Source organism: Macaca nemestrina, chromosome 9, assembly GCF_043159975.1.
Source record: "Macaca nemestrina isolate mMacNem1 chromosome 9, mMacNem.hap1, whole genome shotgun sequence".
In the NCBI taxonomy this organism is placed as follows: domain Eukaryota; kingdom Metazoa; phylum Chordata; class Mammalia; order Primates; family Cercopithecidae; genus Macaca; species Macaca nemestrina.
In genome coordinates, this window is record NC_092133.1 from 132,409,769 (window position 1) to 132,432,397 (window position 22,629).

The following is a 22,629-nucleotide window of genomic DNA, read 5'->3' on the forward strand; positions in this document are numbered from 1 at the left end:
ACTGAGCAAAGAAGAGATATAGTGAGCTAAGAATCATACATAAAGTGAAATAAATATTAACACTCTTTTTTTTTTTTTTTTTTTTGAGACGGAGTCTCGCTGTGTCGCCCAAGCTGGAGTGCAGTGGTGCTATCCTGGCTCACTGCAAGCTCCGCCTCCCGGGTTCACGCCATTCTCCTGCCTCAGCCTCCCGAGTAGCTGGAACTACAGGCGCCCGCCACCGTGCCCGGCTCATTTTTTGTATTTTTAGTAGAGACGGGGTTTCACCATGGTCTCGATCTCCTGACCTTGTGATCCGCCCGCCTCGGCCTCCCAAAGTGCTGGGATTACAGGCGTGAGCCACCGCGCCCGGCCATATTAACACTCTTTAAAGAAAGTGTGACAGTGTTGAACAGAGTCCAATAAAAATATGTAGCAATTTACACTTTGTACCTGTACATTTATTTTTGAGCACAATTTTATTCTCTTATGTGGCATAATACTGTAAAGAGTATAGTATTTGTCTCTAGAATGGACTATTAAACGATGTGTGTAGGAATTTTCTGGTTTTTATAGAGTAGCTTTTTCTCTGTACATATGTATGTAATTCGGCTAAACTCCCCAGCTTCTGTGTTCCCCTTTGCTCCCCAGGAAGTCGGGTATTGTCAGGGGATGAGCCAGATCACAGCTTTACTCCTCATGTATATGAACGAGGAAGATGCCTTCTGGGCCCTGGTCAAACTCTTCTCAGGCCCTAAACATGCCATGCATGGTAAGAACACCCTGTGCTTTATCTAAACAATCAAGGTAGGGAAAAAGGTAGATTAAAGCAAAACCAAAGATGCTTGCAAGAGTTACATACAACAAATTTAATGTCTCAGGGCTCGTTGAGTTCATTAGTATTTGTTACTAGTTTCTTCTTTCATTTTTCATTATTGAACTTTTCTAAAATGTTTACATTTATTTTCCTTTGTCTTTATTCCAAAGTATATTGTTGGCATTTTGAAATTCTTTCTTTCTTGCCCTTGGTCAAAAGAAACTAATTTAGGATTGGAGGAATTTAAGAACAGGTATATTATTGGGAGAAATAAAAGATGCCTTTTAATCAGAACTTTTAGATGGTCATGAAATTATCATTTAAGTGAAATGTTTACCATTGACCGGATATTGTGATGTATAACACCTTGTCAAAAAAACAGTCATTGAGAAATGGCACTTAGGTTTTTAAAGGAAAGGTATTAATTAAGTAGTTTTATATTTCAAGTGTAGTTTTTAGTTTTTTCGCATAAAATTGGTTCCACTTTAAATAAAAGGTTGATAACATGTTCTAGGCACTCGATTATTTAATATCTCAGAACCTGCTGATTTTTTTCGTTTTCAAGTTAACACTGTTTATAATAACTTTTTCCTTGTTTTTGCCAAATTAAGCAATAGACTTTATTTCGGAGAGTTTAGATGACAACTCTTGAGACAGGGTCTTGCTCTGTCACCCAAGCTGGAGTACAGTAGCGTGATTGTGACTTATTGCAGTCTTGACCTCCTGGGATCAAGCCATCCTCCCGCCTCATTAGCCTCTCTAGATTCTGGAACCACGCAGGCATGTGCCTCCATGCCTAGCTAATTTTTTAAATTTTTTGTAGAGATGAGGTCTCCTTATGTTGACTAGGCTGGTCTCAGTCTCCTGGACTCAAGTGAACCTCCCACCTCAGCCTCCCAAAATACTGGGATTACAGGTGTGAGCCACAGCCCCCGCCCTTAGATCACAACTTGTCTTGGAAATAAAAGTGGCATTTGTTCATATAATGCAAAATTATTTTCCTAGTGCCATCAAATTTAAATAATTTTAACACTAGTTATTCTAAGTGTTAATATCAAATTTAAAATAATTTTAACACTAGCTATTCTAAGAATGAATCTTCCAAGTTCAGTTTGTGAATAAGCTTTGTGTGGTGGGGAACCTGCTATATATTTAAAATACTGTTTTAATATTTTCAAAATTATGACTTTCTATAGCTCATTGTTACTGAAATCTCACACTCTGACCATGTGAGGATATTATGTGTGTGTGGAAGAGTGAGGGGAGTATGTATGTGTTTGCATTTGTCTTTCTCCCTTAGTGTTCCTTGCCAATTACTTAACAAATATCGTCTGCATGGTAACTGGGTCTGGGCACTTTGCATCTAGTAAATAGACTCTAAAAGTAAGACATGTTATTATATTGAGTTACCTTCCAGTAGGGTAGTATCATTCCAAAAGGCATCTTGAAGAAAGCTGCTCTTCCCTGTCAGTCTTTATTTTGCTTTCCCATGGGGTTGTGTTGCTGATCTGTCTTGAAGTACAATGGAATGCAAATTTAAGTGGTATGTAATTATGTGCAAGACTGTCCAATTTTAGGAAATGGTCATTTAAACCTATTTGATAGCTTACCTTCAGCAATTATTGTCACTAGACTAATCTATAAAATAATATTAATTCTACTATCCTAACATTTACACTTAGAATGCAGTTTGGCTCATTATTAAGGGTAAGTTTATACTTAGAGATGTTTGTTTCTGTGTCTGCCTGTGAGATTTTATAACTAAAGGTTACCTCAGTACTTTGCATTTCCAGTGTGAACACGGTGGTTTCACTTATAAATGTATGGGATTGAAGCTAAGGCTGAAAATATAAAATATGAGATCTGGAACATCAGTGGAAAATGAAGAAATGTTAGGCTTCTTAGCATTCTTGAGCTAGTTATCACTGAACTGTATTGACTTTTTCAAAATCAGACTTCCTATCCTATCCTACCAAATTGGCCATGAAAGTAGCACTGAGAGAGAGAGATGGGTTTTTTTTTTTTTTTTTTTTTTTTTTTAAATGAAACAATTTCACTGAAAACTACTACTAAAGTAGGAGTAGAACCTCTTTCTGTCTCTGGAAATTTTTACACACACCCTAGAAAACTGAGAACTAGTTAAGAAATAATTCTGCCCAGTAGATTGTAAAGCACCACTGCCCAATAGCGTGTGCCTCAGGTTCTTGGTGGAACAGAGTTTCATTTTGGGGCAACAGACTTTCTGGGAGGAATGTGGCCTCCAAAATCACTTAAGTGTGGGAGAGACTGAGTGAAAGAAAAACAAGTTTCATTAAGTCTAAAAGGCAAGAAGATTAATAAGCTAAAATGCCTCATGAATATCTAAGAAGGATATAAATGTGTCCTCTGGTTTCTTTTTCAAAAGCGTAGAACGTCTATTAACATCTTTCAAAGTTGCATGGAACCTCGGTTAGAAAATCCTAATGTAGAAGAATCATCAAGTCTGTTGAGTGGACTTTCTTTTTAATGGATTATATAGAATACCAGGAAGAAAAATACATGTAAAGTTCAGTGAGTTAAATATACAAAATTAATGCTAACCATTTGTAATTTGTTACTTCTTAGATATAGATTATATTGTGTAGTCACTCGGGATAAAATACCATTTTTGATATAACATTGATCATTTAGCACCTGTATTTTTAGCAGATGTTAAATACAGCTTTTTCGGAAAGGATTAAAAAGCGATTTAAAACTTTGGAAATGTTATACTAATGAAATTCTTAAGAGTAAGCCTGAAAAAAGTAATAAATTGTTTGTTAGCGTATTAAGAGTAAAACAAAATAACTAGTCAGGGTTGGAATAAAATATTAAAAATATATGCATTTAAGATATGGCCCAATATCTTAAAAGAACAGATAATCTTGATGAATGGCTTCAGTGTCCTTTTTTTTTTTTTTTTTTAAGGTTTCCCTTTAAATTCAAAAATACAAAGTTATAGAAGATCTTTAGCAAACAAATCCTAGGCTCAAAGTTTCATTACTGAAAGCTTATATACAGTTACTTCCTGGGTGGGGAGAAAAAATATTTTGGTAACTACTGGATGTTTCTTTTTATTTTTGACAGTTACAAAGGAAAGAAATATGTTGCATTTTAAGATTGCAGGGTTTTGTTGGTATTGTTTATGAAGTGTTGTTTTTATGTTTGTATTCTAGGCTTTTTTGTCCAAGGTTTTCCTAAACTCTTGAGGTTTCAAGAACATCATGAAAAAATACTGAACAAATTTCTGTCCAAGCTTAAGCAACACTTGGTAGGTAGATGTGACACTGACTTACACCCACCTACCCCGCCCCAAAAAGCTGGGATAATTAAATTGTCTTTGGTCCCAATTACCTTATTAATTTATAGTGTCATCCATTTCATTTACTATGCAGTTATAATTCCCAGTTGTTTACAAAATATTACATTTGTAAAATTTAATATTGATAGGCTATCACAGTTCCTACTGAGGGATTTGAACTTCTTTGAAGCTAATAATGCAAACAATGTGATAATTTAAAGATACGGGATCTTCCTGTTGTTTTGGAGGTTTTTTTCATTGTACAGAAAGTATTTTTTCAGAGTCACAGAAACTCGTTGTTAGTGAACTATATGTATGCCTTACTATAAAACACAGTAGTTTAGGTAAACAAAGATAGCTCGCTGTAAAATATATTAAAGAGAATCTAAGTGTTGTATTATAGTCCCGTCATAAGAGGAATTTATTTTTGGAGTGAATTTGGGAAGTAAATGTGTTTAGCTTTGATAGCTGCATCCAACAGCCTTCCTAACTTCGTATTATTTTGTTAAATTTAGTTTACTACAATCCGGAAATTGTGAGCTCTTTGTTTTTTCAGGATTCTCAAGAAATCTACACAAGTTTTTACACAATGAAATGGTTTTTTCAGTGTTTCCTTGATCGTGTAAGTATTTATTTACAAAACTCAGTCATAAAATTATAAATACAAGGTGAGGGGAAGCTGTTAACCTTATTTTTGTTTTGTTTTGCTTTTAATTATAGACTCCCTTTACACTAAACCTCAGAATATGGGATATCTACATCTTTGAAGGAGAACGAGTTCTTACTGCTATGTCTTACACAATCTTAAAATTACACAAAAGTAAGAAAATGCTTAAACTCTAAAATTTCATAAAAAATTGAGGCTTTGATTTCTCATTCTGCACCCTACTTCAAATTCATTGTTTTTTAATAGTGGTTTAAATTTTTTTTGAAAATCACTGGAGAAATTATCATCAATTGGTCACATATTTTTATAAGTTCTTTCTCATGACTAGAAGCTTACTTCACTGCAAAGGTCTTTGGTTCTTTTCTGTTTATACCAGTGTCATTTTCACTCTTTTTGTAGAGTGCAGTTAGTTGGTTTCACTAGTAATATTTTTCGTCAAGTATTTGTTTCCACTGGGACCCCTTGTTCTTTCCATCAGTCTGAATCTCAAGTTTGCAGTAAGAGAAGGAAGACCAAAGAAACCAGGTCCCTTAGTTCAAAGGGCTGGAGAAAACATTTTCTATTACTGTTTCCTTCATCCAGGGTGAATAGCACCCAGCTCTGAACTGTGGATGGGAGCACAAAGACCCACTTCTCTACCTGAGTGCATTATGGCCTCTGGGGCAAGTTCAGCCAGTGTCTATAGGCAGATAAATGCAGCAAGGTTTAAAAAAAAAAATTGGAAAATTTTTAGTCTTCAGTTGCAATATTTTAAGGGCTCTATAAATTTGATATGTTATGCCTTACTTTAAAATAAAGACATGAGAACCTTATGAAGTTCCATGAAGAACCTTATTCATCTTTAAAGTCTCAATTCAGCCTTAAAAATTATGTGACTTCTCTTGTAGCTATGCAGAAAAGAAAATCATTGAAAGCTCTAGAGCTTCATATAGTACGTACTTCTAATCTAGGTCATACCACATAGTTTCATGTTCATTGTACACTCAACTCTCTTATGTTATTATTGAATGATCTGTCCCGCTTCCCAACTAAATTATAAACTAATTGAGTGCACAGGGTCTTGTTTGTAGTTTTTCTCTCTGCTGTGCTTGTCATTGTTCTAAGTACGTGTTACGGACTTTAAGATTGTTTGGTTGCTTACTTGAAAAGCATGGACTGTAGGACTGCCAGATTATCCATACTTTAGATAGGAATGAAAATGCCCTTTAAAGCACTTTTGTTATGTTTAGTTTTTTCAAGAAAAGGACTCAGAATTGTTGTGGTTCACTTCCCTTATACTCAGTTCTTCTTTCCCCAACTAGTGGACCAAAACAAAACAATTGACTATGAATTATCTTCCAGGATTCAGGTCTGTCATTTGATCTTGTGAAATCTCTTTTCCTTCCTCCCTGCACCTGCCCCGCACACTGCCTTTCGCCTCCCTCCCCCTCCCCCTCCCTGCCCCCTTCCCCTCTCCTTCTCTCCCCCTCTCTCCCTCTCTCTCTCCCCCTGTCCTCCTCCCCCACCCCCCCCCCCCCGACTTTCTTTCTGGATTGTTAATGGATCAAAATAGAGAACAGAAGTACATTTTAATTAAGAGACATTAGCTTAATGTTCCCTCAAGAATGAGGAAGTCAAAACATAATGTATTTCTTTGTAGCTCTCATCTCCTTCTTAAGCTGTTACTTATATGACCCTTGATTAATTTTGACAAGTAAAAAGTTTCTTCACCCTTGTAAATAAACGTTAAGCATAGCAACTACTTTACATTCTACCGTATCATTGGACTAAATGAGCTGTGGACAAATCTGTCTGCTGCTGTGTATTTTTCTTGGTTAGAGAGAGAAAGCTCAAGTGAAGTTCCATCCCCACCATATAAAGCTTCCGAAATGGAAGGGTAGCTGCGGGATGGGAGGAGATGCTGGTTCAAGTTTCAGTTAGACGGGAAGAATAAGTTTTGGAGAGCTATCATACAGCATGGTGACTATAATTTATAATAATGTACCATATACTTGAAAATTGCTGAGATCTTAAATGTTCTCACTACAAAAAGATAAGTATGGGAGGTAATGAGGTGTCAATTAGCTTGATTTAGTCATTCCACAGTGTATACATATATCAAAACATATTGTCTACCACAGATATATACAATTTGTTGTTAGCCAATTAAAAAAAAAGAAAAACTCTGGGCATATTAACCAATAGTTAGCTAAAGCTCATAATAAGTTTTTTCCTTCCTTTTTCTTTTTTTTTCTTACTGATTGTCTTAAAAATATGTTGTTACTGGAGGTTCATCGCAGTGGTTTTAAATAATAAAAAATCAAAAACCACCTAAATGGCCATTACTAGAAGACTAATTAAGTCAATTATAATGCATACATATAGTACACTCTTTTACAGCTGTTAATGATGATGTAAAATCATATTTGTTGAAATGAGGTATCAGCGATACATTATTAAATGGGAAAAAAAGCAAAAAGGGGAATAACTTGAAAAGTATAATTTGGATTCTTCAATTGATATACATAAACACTTGTAAATACCTGGATCTACCTGTAGGGTATTATGTAATGAGATCTTAGCAGATTTTTACTTTCTGCTTTGTGTTCATATTTAATTTGAATGTCTTTTTCCAAGAAAATGAATTTCAAAAGTAGAAATAAAACTCACAAGATTAAAATCCAGATGTTCTGGGAAATTCTGAAACAGAAATACAGACTTAAAATGGGGCTTGCGTATAGCAGTTGGAGCTCCATATCAATAAAAGAGAAAGGCCTCATGCAGGCTGAGATAGTCTTTCTGTCTCTGTCTCTAAGAAGCTCTTGCCCTGGGGTAATACTAATGCCTAGGTGTAGTTATTCCAGTGAGGAAGTATTAGGCGGTATTCTCCTCCTTTCCTTTCTCCCAGTAAACTTTCCTGCTTTTCTGTGTGGCTGCTTTAATATCAGGCAGTATTTTTGTCTTACTGAGTTTTAATGATGTCCTCAATGCCATATGTAAGTTGTATGCTGTTTGTACCCTTTTTAATGCCCTTTTATACTACACCTGAATATAACAGAATATCTTCCCACCTAAAGTATTCACTTGGCATTTTCATTTCTCTTATCCTTTCTTAGAACATCTAATGAAATTGTCCATGGAAGAACTTGTAGAATTTTTTCAGGAGACCCTGGCAAAGGATTTTTTCTTTGAAGATGATTTTGTGATAGAGCAACTTCAGATTTCTATGGCAGAACTAAAGCGGGCAAAGTTAGACCTTCCAGAACCTGGTAAGAATTACCCCAATACTTTATATCTACATTGTAATTAAGATTGGAAGACATGGCACAATTAACATGGGCTGTTTCTTGCCCACAGCGTAAGCATTATACTTGTGATGACATAACCTGGATGAACGCCTTACCAGCTCAGCTGCTTTGGCTTTTTTCTTATTTTAGGGAAAGGCAAGTAAACATATTAATTATATCTGCCTCTCCTAATTAGGTGACTGTACTATTCCTGCTTACATTTAGAAATTTGGTTGGCAAATACTCTTGTTCAACAGAAGTAGCCGTGGTGCTTTAAACTAGCATAACAATAAGCGTTTTTTGCTTTCTTCATCTCATTTTGTGAAACCATATGTAATAGTAAGTAGAGCAAGTAAAAGCCCTATCTTATAGTTGAGGAAATGGATACTTAAGTGCTTAAGTGGCTTAAATATGAAGCCACAGAACCACCAAATAGCATTACTGAGACTGGAGGCCAGTTACTGACCACTAGCCCAGGGCTCTTTGCAGTATGTTGCAGTATAGATAATATATTTTATTCACTTACTGTAAGACATTTTTCAGCACCTACGAATAGGTTTTCTGCTAGGTACTACTTTGCTGGGGATTTAAGAACTGAAGAGAAAGATGAGAGCAAGCTCTCAGGGTGTGCACTGGAGAGCTAGAACGTATGAGAATGATAGCAGAGGGTAAATGGGGCATTACTAGAGCTAGCTGCAGGGTAAATGGGAGAGGGACAGAGGAAGGGAGGAAGGGGAGTGCAGGAAGGGAGGGAAGAAAATGAAAATGTCAAACAATCACAGGAGGAATAACTTTCAAAGTTTCGACCAGATAGTACTTGACCATGTATGTCTTGAGAAAAAGGTACTTTTGCTTTTCTTCTTTCTTATCTTTGTTGCAGTGGATGGGTATAGTAAGAGGCTAGGGAGGTGGAAGGTCGTGGGCGAGAGATGAAAAGTAAAGAAAGTCAGTTACGTATGCCCTCAGGTAGAGGTGAATTAGGTGTTTCCCAATCAGTGTGTCAGGTTGGCTGTGTCTGTACAGAAGGACAAGCAGTACTTTCATGGATAAAACCATGAAAGTACTTTTGATAAAAACCAAGATGCTTGCTTTTATTTACTTAATTGAGAAGGGTCTAATCAGCGCTGCTCCGAGGTTTGCTCAAGGTCATCCAGGTTCCTAGGAAGCATCCCTCACAGCAGTAATGGGGTGTGGCCCTAGGCCTTGTGGAGCCGTTGCCTTTGTTAAGTGAGGTCAGCCCTCTCCTATTCAGTGTAATGACGTCCGTTTTCTACTATCATTTATTTTTATTTATTTATTTTATTCTATCATTTATTTTTAAATATCTTGCCTCCTAAAAAGAGTTCAAGGCAAATTTTAGTAAAAGTCAAATGCAGAAGAAAAAATATAGAACTATTTAAACATGAGATAATTCAAAACCTGTGTCGTGGATTGCGATGGTGGTGACTTAGCATCTAATTAGCAGCTAATATTTATTGGATGTTTACTGTGTGCCACATACCACAGGTGCTGTCTCATTTAATCTCTAAAAATAACTCATAAAAGTGCTCATCTACATTGTGCAGATAGGGAAACCTAGTAGTAGTAGTCTGTAAGATCGTTTTACCAGGAAATGATAGAATGGGGACAGAGAATGGGGCAGGGGAGAAAAGAGGAGGAATACATAATAGCAGAATCATGCTCTAATCCTACTGGCAGTGAAGGTAGAATGGATAAGGCATCTCTACATTTTGTAGCACGACCATCTGCCTTTCATCGCCTGCCTGTCATTCTCTTTAAATTGTTGTGAACTGTACATGGAACACTAAGATAATTAAATGAACATCATACCAAGAAATTTCCGTGGCACATCTATCCTTTTAAAAACCTACATAAGGCCGGGCACAATGGCTCACGCCTGTAATCCCAACACTTTGGAAGGCCGAGGAGGGCGGATCACGAGGTCAGGAGATCGAGACCATCCTGGCTATCATGGTGAAACCGTCTTTACTAAAAATATAACAAATTAGCTGGGCATGGTGGCGGCGCCTGTAGTCCCAGCTACTCGGGAGGCTGAGGCAGGAGAATGGCGTGAACCCGGGAGGCGGAGCTTGTAGTAAGCGAGATTGCGCCACTGCACTCCAGCCTGGGCGACAGAGCCAGACTCTGACTCAAAATAAATAAATAAATAAATGAATAAATAAATAAATAAAAACGCTACATGAACATGCCACTTCCTTTTGACTCCTTATATAACTGTGGCAGTGTGACCTCCCCTGAGTCATGTGCGATGACGCCTGTTTTCCTAGGCCCACATGAAAACATGGCGCTGTTACGTTTTAAAATGTTTGCTGATTGGATAGAGTCTTCCATTGTTGTTCGATTGGTAGTTCTTTGAGTATCTTTCTTAGATATCTTTGGGGCATCCTTCTTTCTTTTGCTATGAACTTCCCGGTTCATCTGTTGCCCATTTTTCTATTGGTCTGTTCATACAGGCTCTTGTTAAGGAGACTGGCCAGTTTCTTATGTGTTGCAGACATCTTCCATACAGCTTTCCCTATGGCTTCTTGCTTTTGTGTTTTTTGTAAAGAATTTTCCACATGCTGGATGAAGTGTTTTTTCTTAAGTACCCATATTTCTCTTCTAACATTTATGTTTTTTTAATGCTTATGGGTACAACTTCATTGAGATATAATTGAGTATGATTAAATCTTTAGCTCATCTAGAATTTACTTTTTGTTATGGAATAAGAACTCAGCTCTGCTTATTTTCCAAACCATTAGTCATGTGGATTAGTGGCATTTATTAAATGACATTTTGGCACTCTATTCTGTTCCACTGCTCTCTGCTTTTCCAGTTACACTTTTTAAATATGAGACAGGGTCTCACTCTGTTGCCCAGGCTGGAGTGTAATGGCACAGTCATGGCTCACTGCAGCCTTGACTTCACCGGCTCAAGTGATCCTCCCACCTGAGTCTCCCCAGGTAGCTGGGACTACAGGCGCATGCCACCACTCCTGGGTAATTTTTGTAGTTTTTGTAGAGACAAGGTTTTGCCGTGTTGCCCAGGCTGGTCTCAGACTCCTGGACTCAAGCAATATGCCCACCTCAACCTCCCAAAGTGCTAGGATTACAGGAGTATCCGGCCTCCAGTTACCCTTTGAATATCTGTTAGGGCAAATGTCCCCTCATTACTTTGTATTATTTTGTCAAGTTATAAAAGAGAATCCACTACTATTTTAGTGTTATTCAGATATATTATTTTATTAGTATTGAGATTGCACTGAAATTAAGGATTTTTGAGAGAAAACTGGTATTTTAAAAATTGAGTTTTTCTAAGTAAAAGCTTTTATTTTACAGTCGAGGTTTGTTTTCTTCATGTGACTGTGAGACATTTCTGGTCTCACATTCCGCCCCCCACTCATGTACCATATAAAATGTGGCTGTCAGCAGGTGGTCACTGGACAACCCCAGGTGTGCTGCAGACCTGCCATTTCCCCACAGCATCAGGTGTGTGGACGTTACCGCTGCCACTGGCGTTGGAGCCTAAGCAGGGGCTCTGCAGAAGAGACCCAAACAGAGTGAAGGCAGGGGTGCCAAGTGCTACGGGGGATAGTGGTATCTTTTATTGCTATTGCAAGTTGAAGCTTTTCTGCCATTTCTTTCTAACTGGTTTGGAAAACTCTCGGTATCCTTTTAATATTATTTTTGTAGCCAATATATTTGATCAATTATCTTAGATTTTCTAAGATTTCAGATACACAATCTTATCTTCAACAAATAATCGTTCTTCCTCTTCCTTTTCAGTATTCATGCATCCTCTTTTTTAGAAAATAGCTAGAAAGTATTCAGCTATTATTGTTTTTAAGTTTTCTTGAAAAATCAAAGTGCATGTTCAGTTTTTTTGAATGCCTTTTGAACACAAATGAGTTAATCATTTTTTTCCTTTAAAACCTTTTTACATGAATAATTTTGTTAATATACTTCCTAGTGGTGAACCATTCATTGCAATTCTTGGATAAACTTCACTTGGTTGTTACAAGTTTTTCCTTTATAGTACTGCTGATTTATACTCTCTAATATTTTACTTAACACTTAAAGTGGTTATTCCTGAGATTTCATTGCAGTTAACCAAAATGTCTGTGTGTTGTCAGGTTATACTGTCCTCATAATTTGGAAGCTTTCCTTCTTTCTCTGTGTTCTAGAACTTTAACATAGTATTAAAATTATTCCTTAACAACTCGAAAATATATTTGTGAAACTATTTCCATCTAATATAATTGTTTTGGGGGTTAATGTTTTGATTTGTTTTATCTTCTAAGGTCAATGTGGGTCATTTGGTGATTTATGTTTTCCTAGAAAGCTGTTCATTTCTGGTTTCTTAATATATTTATGTAAGGTTTTGCAAAGTATCTTATGGTTCTTTTATCATATATCTGTAACAGTCCTACATTTTCATTTCTCACTTTCTTTGTACCTTCTCCCGCTCTTTGATAAAATTATCCAGAATTTAGTCTTTATTAATTGGCTTGTATCAAGAATCAGCTCTCGAATTAGTTAATTCTGATTTTCTTAGTTTATTTCTTCCTTTTTCCATAAAGTCGAATGCTTGGCTGGGTGCAGTGGCTCACACCTGTAATACCAGCACTTCGGGAGTCCGAGGCGGGCAGATCACTTGAGGTTAGGAGCTCGAGACCAGCCTGGCCAACATGATGAAACCCTGTCTCTACTAAAAATACAAAAATTAGTGGGGCGTGGTGGCAGGTGCCTGTAATCCCAGCTACTCAGGAGGCTGAGGCAGAAGGATTGCTTGAACCCAGGAGGCGGAGGTTGCAGTGAGTCAAGATTGCACCACTGTACTCCAGCCTGGGTGACAGAGCAAGATTCCATCTTGAAAAAAAAATAATAATAATAAAAGTCAAATGCTTATTTATTTCATAGTATGGGGGTGGTTTGTGAAAGTGTTGAAAGGCATGACTTTTGCTGTATTCATGTCTATGTTTTTTTTGACATGTAGTTTTTTTATCATTGTTATAGTCTACAGTGTCTACCATTTAAATTTTTGGTTTTTATTAACTAGATTTGTGTGAGAAGGAGTTTCGTGGGGGTTTTTGTGTGTGGGTTTGGCGTCTTTTCTTTTAACTTTACTTAGGAAAGCTATCAAAAATACAGAGAAATATGATAAAAAAATTACCAATGATTACCCACATGCCACCTCATAGATTTAACTGTTAGCATTTTTGTACCTTTATTTTATCTCTGTGTGTTTTGTAGTTGCTGTTGAAACATTTTTTAAAACTTTTTTATTGTGAAGCTTTTTGAACATATTCAAAAGTAAGGAAATGTATAATGACCTCCTTCCAGGTACGCATTGCCCAGCTTATTGAACAATTTTAAAGTGAAAATAAGGACATCGGGATACTTCACCTCAAATACTTGTCTCTGTAGCCGAGAAACAAGGACCTTCCCCCAGCCAACCACAATGCCATTGCTCCACTAACAAGTGTAACAGTGTGACTACAGTGTGACTCCTCAGCATGATCTCATGCCAGCTCCATGTGGGAATATTTCCAGTTGTCCCTTAGGCTGCCTTTTAAGCTGTTTTTCTCACCAGCACTTAGGGCTACATTTTGTATTTGTCTTATGGGCTTAAGTCACTTGTCAGGGAGCATTACTCCTCCTTTCCTCTTCCTCCCTCTTCACTCCCCCACTTTTGTTTTCCTGTGAATGACACTGCCCTGCTGAAGAGCGTAGTCCCGCTCTTCTGTGGAATGTCTCACACTCAGGAGTTGTCTGGTTTTTCTTTCCTGGTGTTCTGTGTAGTTTCAGCAAACTAGAAGCTAGATGTAGCAGTTTAATAAGATTTAGATTAGACAGGAGTCCCACAGTGTTTTCTTAATATTGGAGATGCTGAGTTTGGTGATGATAATCATATCTTTTTGATTTAAAATAAAAGTTTTTTAACTAAAAAAAAAAATCTTTTCAGTTAGCAGGTAATCTGTGGATGGTGTCTTGACACTGTATGGAGATGTCCAGTTTCCCTTTAACACTCTCCCTCATGCTTTTTAGCTTCCATTGATAATCCTTACCTATATCAAATTTCTTCAGAAGTTGCAAAATAGTGATTTTCAAATTCAGTGATTTCTTTCACTTTTTTTTTTTTTTGAGACAGAGTTTTGCTCTCGTTGCCCAGGCTGGAGTGCGGTGGCGCGATCTCGGCTCACTGCACCCTCTGCCTCCCAGGTTCAAGCAATTCTTCTGCCTCAGCCTCCCAAATAGCTGGGATTACAGACATGTGCCACCAGGTCTGGCTAATTTTGTATTTTTTTTTAAGTAGAGATGGGGTTTCTCCGTGTTGGTCAGGCTGGTCTCAAACTCCTGACCTCAGGTGATCCCCAAGTGCTGGGACTACAGGCGTGAGCCATCACGCCCAGCCTCTTTTACTTTTTTTTTTTTTTTTTGGCAGACTTTCTTCTGTAACAAAGAGCTTTTCCTCCCTTATCAAGAGAGTTACCTTAAATGTAACTCTTTGGTTACCTTAAAATGTAGTTACTACTGAAAAGGCGGAATAAATGCTTACTGTTTTTCTGTTTACTGGTTTTCCCCCATGCTGTCTTCTATTCAGATGAAGCCATTTGGCGGCACTTTCGTCGATTAACAGAAGTCATTCTGGTTAGAAAGCCTGTTTTAATCCACTATGTCTGCCAGTTTAGCCAGATTTATAGTTTATGACCTAGATAGAAGAATCAAAGAAGATTTTTCTCAGAATAGTTAACAGAGCCATTTTAGTCTTGGTAAATGGCCAGAGCCTTTGGGGTACTTCAGTGCTTACGGGAGAACATCCACACTCCTTAGTGTGACACACTTTCTCTCCTGTCTGCGGCTTCTACACTTCACATCCCGCCTCCCCGGCCACTTTTGAGTCACCTAATAGTAATGATAACAGCAAACTTTGAGTCTTCTATGATAGACTTTTTGCTAAATGCTTTGTATTCACATATTAACTTATTTTTTTCCAGCAGCCCTTTGCAGGAGGCATTTGTTGATGCAAGTTTTTTTTAAAAATCCTTAACTCAAGGACATATTTTCTATGCACATGATTATTTAGGTTTTAAAAGTTAGTATTTATTAAAGTTACAAATTAAGAAACGCTTTTCTTCCTTATATTAATTCAGTTTACAGAAGTTAGTATAGTATTTTTAAATCTGGCAAATTTTAACATTCTCGTCTAATGGAACTTTAGTTAATGTTTGGTTCCACTTATAAACCCCTACAAACGTTTTTAATTCCCTTTATAAATGTAATATATCGAGTTTCTTTTAAATGTATCAAATTTCAATTTAAAAATAAAATGTTTCCTAGTTCTAAAAAACGTGCAAATCTAATAAATTCAACCTTAAGAATATGCTGAACCTTAAGTCTCTTAATTGTTTCAATATACTGTTTATAAGTTTAAATAATCAAAAGTTCAAATCAGTGACTTATTTGCATATTTTAAAATTGGCATAAGAAGGCCAACTTGGCCAGATTCTCTGAAATAGAAATATGTGAAACACAGAAAATTCTAAATGCAAACAGATTCCTTAATGCAAAAAAACTACAGTATTAATCACGTTTGATTCTGTTAAGCTTTGGCATTTATTTCTAGATTTTCAGGAATTAAGACTTTTTTCCCAGATAAATTTGGGGTGTGCTTTCTCAGTCAGCTGAATCATGAGCTGGAACTGCGAGTGAGTTCCATCGGGCGGCACCACCTTCATTATCTCGAGGGTGGTGCCCATGAGATGGCTTTGTCACATAGTCCGGATTCCTTAGACCTTGTTCCCCCACCACCTCATTCTTCCTTCTCCTCATGGTCTGCACCTTTCCACCCAGAAGATCTTGACTTTTTACTTTTAGAGATCTTTGAACCTGATGAAATCCTCTGTTCATTTGTTCCTACTTTAGTAGGTCAATAATTTGTAATTAAGTGGCATTTATTTTAATTTTGAATAGTTTTCATGGGGAGTTTGCCATCAGTATTATTATTAGTAGCTTACTGTTGAGGAAACTTGGGCTTCAAGGTTAAGTACCTGCCCGAGGTCAGACAGTTGGGAATGAGAGTTCTGTCAGCTGACTCCAGAGCTGTGCACTACACCCACCTGGCCCGCGCCTGGCCGCTCACCGCTCTAACAAGCCTGCGCTTTCACTTTGCATTGGAATACTTCGCATTTTTTGTAATACTTTGCATAATTTGCAATACTTTGCATTGGAATACTTTGCACTTTGCATTGGAATACGCTCCTCCTCCAAGAATGCCCCTGACCATTCCTCAAATGCCTCTGTCCTCATCCATTCTGCTGAGTGTCATGACTTGGTTTAAGCATCGCCTGAAGCCTTCTCAGCGGGTCCCCAGCCTCCCCAAATCCACAGAAGTTGATCACCTTCTCCTGTTTTGTGCCTGGCCCGTCTACTACACATGCTTTCTGGCCCATCCACTACACATGCTTTCGTCCTCACACTTTCAGTGCCTCTGTCAGACGTGTCTCTGTTAGACAGAAAGTTCCCTGGGACAGTGACCGGCTCCTGCCTCACCAGCACCTAATAACACTGTGTGGCTGTAGCTGTGGCTGTGGCTGTATTAGGTACTTCTATTGAATAAATGAAATCCTAATGTATTTTTTAGATAATAAACTGTCTACAAAAGGTTAGCATGAGGCAGTTTTTTGGGCGTAGGAAACCATTCTCTAGCTTGACTGCATGCACCTAGAAGCGAAGCAGTTTTATTGGATGCCAGTTTAGAAATTGCCCCACTTTTTGAGGATTGGAGTGGGTTTTCACTTTTATTTATTCATATAATGTGAAATGATATTACACTTAAACGTTTTTACATGTGTGTAAAAGTTGAAACTCTAGGAAACAAAGCGTAGGTTTTTAAAGTTACTTAACAGAAACCTCTTGCATTTGTGTGGCATTAAACAGGTTTATAGTGAGAGATGTGTGTTTACATAATAGGCTCTTTTTCCTTTACCTTTCAGGTTTAATCTGCTGGGAAAAAAAAGTCAAGCCTAGGAACCTAACTATAAAAATTTTTTGAACTTAAAAAAAATTACAGCCATAATTTAGAAAGCAAATTCTGTTTCTTTTCATCACGTTATTGAAAGCTACAAGTGCTTGAATTGTATATTTTGGATAATATTACATTAAACAGAAATACTGTCATTTGATTTTTCAGGTAATATATTTGAAGTCCAGAATATTTAAAAATACAATTGGACTTACTGTTTGATCTGGAAGGGGATAACTTTCCTAGAATAATAGAATTATTTTCCTGAGAGTGACCCCCCCCCCCCACCGATTCTTCCCGAAAACTGTTAGAACAGTCAGAGTATGTGTATTCTGCTGTTGAAAGCGTAGAAGTAGACCGCTGGTCACAAAGCGAGCACTTAAAGCGCTTTGCTGCAATGATGCGCCTCTTACTGAGTGCGAAAACCTGCTAACGCCTCGGAGGCTGTTGATGGGTGAGGCTTGTAGTTGAGTGTGGTGTCCACTGGGGGGTGACAGAGGCCGGCGTAATAATCAAGCAGGGACAAGCCTGAAGGGCCTGAGAGGGACTCTCCCTTACTTTTTAGGGACTGTTAGAATATTCTTTTGTTGGCTTCTTTAAAAAAAAAAAAAAAAAAGTTACTTAAGAAAATAATAAACATTTTTGCCTTTTTCTAAAATGTGTCAAGTTACATTCCTTTTTGTTGGAGCAGATTATTCTAATTGTTAGCACTGCCATAAAAATACCACTTAGGCAAACACCAGTGAGAAATATCAATAACGCGGTATTTTCACAAAAGTATCCCCTACTGTATCTGTTAGGAGTTGTGGTGCCTCCTTACCCTTTAAGGAGTAGGGCAGTAAGTCTTTATTCCAATTCCTGTGTGTGTGTGTGTGTGTGTGTGTGTGTGTGTGTGTGTGTGTGTTTTTGAGACGGAGTCTCACTCTGTCGCCCAGGCTGGAGTGCAGTGGCCGGATCTCAGCTCACTGCAAGCTCCGCCTCCCGGGTTCGGGCCATTCTCCTGTCTCAGCCTCCTGAGTAGCTGGGACTACAGGCGCCCGCCACCTCGCCCGGCTAGTTTTTTGTATTTTTTTTAGTAGAGACGGGGTTTCACCGTGTTAGGATGGTCTCGATCTCCTGACCTTGTAATCCACCCGCCTTGGCCTCCCAAAGTGCTGGGATTACAGGCTTGAGCCACCGTGCCTGGCCTCCAATTCCTGTGTTTTTAGGGAGAAGAAAGGGAAAATAAAATTTTAGGCACGAGGCTATAGTGGAGTGAGCAAAAACATGATTCTATCTATTGTAAAGAAGCCCAGAATGCAAGCACGGATAATAAATATGAATGTTTATTGCCTATATATAGCTTTCTGTTTTGACATCAATTATGCTTGAATCTTTTAGTTACAGTTAGTTGCTTAGGGGTGAAAGGAGATATTTAAACCAAACAACGACAAGTAAAGCAGTGTTTGTGTGGTGGGGCTAGGGGTGGTAGTTCAAGCAGGCTGAGATAGCTCTGAAAATAGATCACACCAAAATGTAGGATGCTTTATTTGGACGTACTTCTGTGAAGAAGAGTAGAGAATACTAATTGGCATATAAAAATGTTACTGGTGATGGCATTCGTCCTTCTTACAGGGTCTACATGATGTGTTTTCAGTTCAGTGGCGGTTGAATAATTAATCGCTAGAAAGGAACCACCTCTTTAATGAAGTCAAGGAGATTTTCCTCTTCATCATGGTAGAGGTCAGATCCTGGCGTGGCGTCCTTGGGTTCCGTATTGCTGGTGGAGCTGACGCCTCTGTCCCTACAGAGGTTGTGAAAAGCCAGCGAGTCCCCGTGGGCGTGCCATGAAGTTCCCTGTGGCTGCCTCCATCCTCCACCTTCTCCATCCTCACACCCTCTGTGCTCCTGGCTGCTTCTCTGGTCCTCTCCATTACTCGCTTTCTGTGACCTCCCCGCCACCTCTTCCTTCTTCCCCACCTCTCCTTTGCTGTCTGTGCCCCTTCTCGCTTCTCCTCCTCATGAGAGGCACAGTGTTACCGCCTCCGCAGTGCTGCCTCAGGGGCCTGAGGGCCTCCCTGGAAATGTAAGCTGTATATACACTGCTCATTGTGGAATTTCTGAGACTATTACACTATTCAGAGGTTAGGCAGCTGTGGGAGAAATGCGTAGATGGCATAATTGCAGCGTTAGCATTAGCAAATGTTCATGGGAGATGGACATTGGTGCAGGTATCATGAGCGTGCACGGTCTACACTTGTTAGTATTGAGCCTGCTCCCTGGCCATGGATCACTTTAGAAAGCAGGAGTGAGCTGGCACTGTTTAAAGTGAAGCAAACTCCAGCCCCGTAGTCTGGTCTGGGCACCTGGGAATACCCTTCACCCACTGTGCGGGGCCTCCAGCCTCACTTGCTTTATTGTCTTTAAAATGTGGAGGAATGGGGTTTTCAGCACCTGTATTTGAAAGGCTTTCTTATATCCCTGTCTACTGCCTTTGCATCCTTATTGAAAATCTCAGCAGAGCAAAGAGGCCATAACTTCTCGATGTTTTTATACAGTTGAGGTATTTGCCATATTCCTCTTAAACAGTATTTCCTAAAGAGAAGTTATCATTTAGGAATTGATTAGAGGCAGTGTTATTTTGTCTGTACTGGATTTTTTTTCCCCCAAACCCTGCTACATCTAGTTTCTTAGCCATGTGGATCTTGGATATTTATAACCCTCAGGTTTCTGCCTGTGTATATGGACAGTGTGTCATTACTCTAACTCATGAATATTTGAATGAACGAACATTTGTCAACACCTTCCTTGTGATTGTATTATGATTTTAGATACTATGGGAAGGAATACAAAAGAAGTAAGATTATAGTCTCCTGGGGAAGGGAAAATATGTTAGGGACTACCATGAAAGAACTTTAAGATGCTACTTTTTGGATGTTTCAGAACAGTCACAGATTTTTTTTCCCAGTGTGCATTTTGGCCTCTTGCCCATTCAGTAAATGGAACGTGTTAAACTTTTCCTTTAATTCTAGTATGATGCATAGATGTATGATATATAGACTATTAGGCACTCTTCCTTAGACAGGGACATTTCTGTGTTACTGGAATATAAAGTAGAATTAATTATAAGGTAAATATTTTTCTTACTCCTTATATTAAACAATAAAATCTCCTATGTATGTAAGGCACATACCTTTGCATTTTGTTGTGCCTGAAGTTACCACCTCAGTCTTCCCATTGCTTCTCAGTTGGTTTCTTATTTCTCCTAGGAAACACATGCCTTATATTGGTAATTCTACATTTTACTATGTGTCCAGCTCAGTCTTTACTGATATGTGCCTTCTATGTGTCTAAAGGATTCCAGAATGAAAATCTGTGAATATCACAACATAGGAGTAGACCATGCCATGGCAACATTTTCCTCAAAGGTGTTCAGCTTTTTTGCCACATCTCCTCCCTTCCACTCCCACTCTACAGTTTGTTGTCTCCTGCACCACACTGGTATTTTATGAAACTGTCTTGCTGCTGTCCTTGACCTCTCTTCCCTACCCTGTCCTTGTAACACCAGCCAAGGGACTTCCTGTATTTAAATGAGAACTAGGGGAAGGATAGGACCACTCCTCTGAGCGAGGGATGTAGGCACTAGTCCAGTAATGTTTCACTTCCATGTTTTCAGTAAAAAAGAGGTTTTAGAATGAGAACATTTGAATAAATATTGATAGGAGGAACTTGAAGCCAAGTGTGGCCAAGCTGTGAGTAAGAGACCCTGGAACATACCATTCGACTGAGCGAACTGTGATTGACAGTCATCTGGGAAAAGCTGTGGAGCCAAGCAAGTGTTGGAAGGACAGCGATAAGAAAGAAACATGTAGTTCCACTTTTTACAGAGGATAAAAGTTGAATAATGTAAATCACAGACAAGTAAACATGATGTCTGTCTGAGGCAAGAATCAATAAATGGATTAATTAAAAATGGAGTTTTGAGCACTCAGAAAGCAAAGAAGGTGATCACTAATCTGACTCCATCAAGCAATGCCATACTTGATTAATCTGACTTTGTTTTTGGTAAGATTGCTCATTTAATGAATTGGAAGAATGCCTCAACCTAGTATATATAGGTAAAAGTAAAGTGTTTGGCAAAGTCTTAAAATACTTTTTTGGATAAGCTAAAAATATTTCTTACAGGTCATACAGCGAAACTGCAGATTAATGTCATCCTACCTGTAGAACAGTATTCTGTGCTTTTAAACTTTATACTTCTCTGTTACTCAGATTAATACTCAGCAGAAAAAATATGTAGTACTTAAGGAAAAAATAATAATTCAGTCTATGAGCATTTAAAAGCTGTATTAACCCCTACTAGTGTTTATTTTTTTAGTAATTTTTGTAGACATATATATTGATTTATGTCTGTATGTCATTCATAGTACATGAGATTATACTACACATATTGTTTATAACTTTCTTTTTAACTAGTTAATGTTAAAAATACATTAATATGGCAGTAGGCTGCTACAAGTTTATATTCTATACCTTATTTCACCATATTTTTGTTTCATAATTGTTACTGAATTTCACAAATCCTCTATGTTGAGGATGTAAGTTTTCTAAAAGAATGCAGTTTTAAACATCCTTATAGCAAACATTTTGCATATCCCTTAATTATCTTAGGATAAATTCTCAGAGGTGGAATTCCTAGATCAAAAATATTCAATATGTCAAATTGGAGAATTTGTTTCTCCAAGCCCACAGTAGTGAGATATACCAATTTAGAAGTATTTTAATTTGCATTTTTCTGATTACTTGTGATATATTTACCTGCTCTTTTCTTCTTTGAGTTTCCTGTTCATATTCTTTATTTAATTTTCTATGTAGGGCATTCTCCATTTCCTTCGAGAGTTCTTTACCTTTTAGAGAAGTTAGGTGCTCCATTTTTGTTCTTACTCTGAGTGTTCAGTACTTGTTACCAGTCACTTGGATGAAAGCATTGGTAGCATGGTGTTCAGATTTGTGGATGGCATCACATGGGGAGGTCTAATTAATGTAAAATTCCAGGGAGATCCCAGATTGAAATGATGAGTCTAAATAAGATAAACTGAGATAGGAATCAATATAAAGCACTTTGAACCTGTTTAAAAACAGCTACCCTCATGAGGTGCATAATGAACTTTCAGTCAACAGTGGACTACATACAGGATGCTGGCCCTATGAGACGAAAATACCATATTTTCACTGTCCTGTTTCTATCTTTAGATACATAAATACCTACCATTGTGTTCCAGTGACCCTGCAGTATCGAGTACAGTAACATGCTATATGTGTTTGTAGCTGAGGAGGAGTACTAGGCTGTATCATAGAGCCTCGGTGTGCAGTAGGCTGTGCCATCTAGGTTTGTATAAATGCACTCTTGTTGCAGGAAGTCAGGGACCTCGAACGGAGGGACCGACTGGAGCCACGGCAGAGGAACATAAATTGTGAAGATTTCATGGACATTTATCAGTTCCCAAATAATACTTTTATAATTTCTTAGGCCTGTCTTACTTCAGTGTCTTAATCCTGTTATCTTTGTAAGCTGAGG

The 22,629-nt window shown here is 38.0% G+C and overlaps 1 protein-coding gene and 1 long non-coding RNA gene across 5 annotated transcripts in view; one reads left to right on the top strand and one right to left on the bottom strand.

The window, feature by feature from the left end:
• The window catches only part of LOC105490603 (USP6 N-terminal like), a 159,329-nt gene that overhangs the window by 125,185 nt on the left and 11,515 nt on the right, over nt 1–22,629 (top strand). For all 4 annotated transcript variants that reach the window (XM_011756397.3, XM_011756395.3, XM_011756393.3 and 1 more), the window contains 5 exons: nt 631–751; nt 3,991–4,085; nt 4,672–4,737; nt 4,836–4,935; nt 7,878–8,030. In XM_011756397.3, the coding sequence (XP_011754699.2) occupies nt 631–751; nt 3,991–4,085; nt 4,672–4,737; nt 4,836–4,935; nt 7,878–8,030 (535 nt within the window). The remainder of the gene's footprint in view (nt 1–630; nt 752–3,990; nt 4,086–4,671; nt 4,738–4,835; nt 4,936–7,877; nt 8,031–22,629) is intronic.
• On the bottom strand, nt 19,524–21,975 carry LOC139356422 (uncharacterized). The gene is made up of 3 exons (XR_011608279.1): nt 21,870–21,975; nt 20,245–20,316; nt 19,524–19,646 (listed from the first exon to the last, which is right to left on the bottom strand). It is a non-coding gene; the product is annotated as an uncharacterized lncRNA (long non-coding RNA).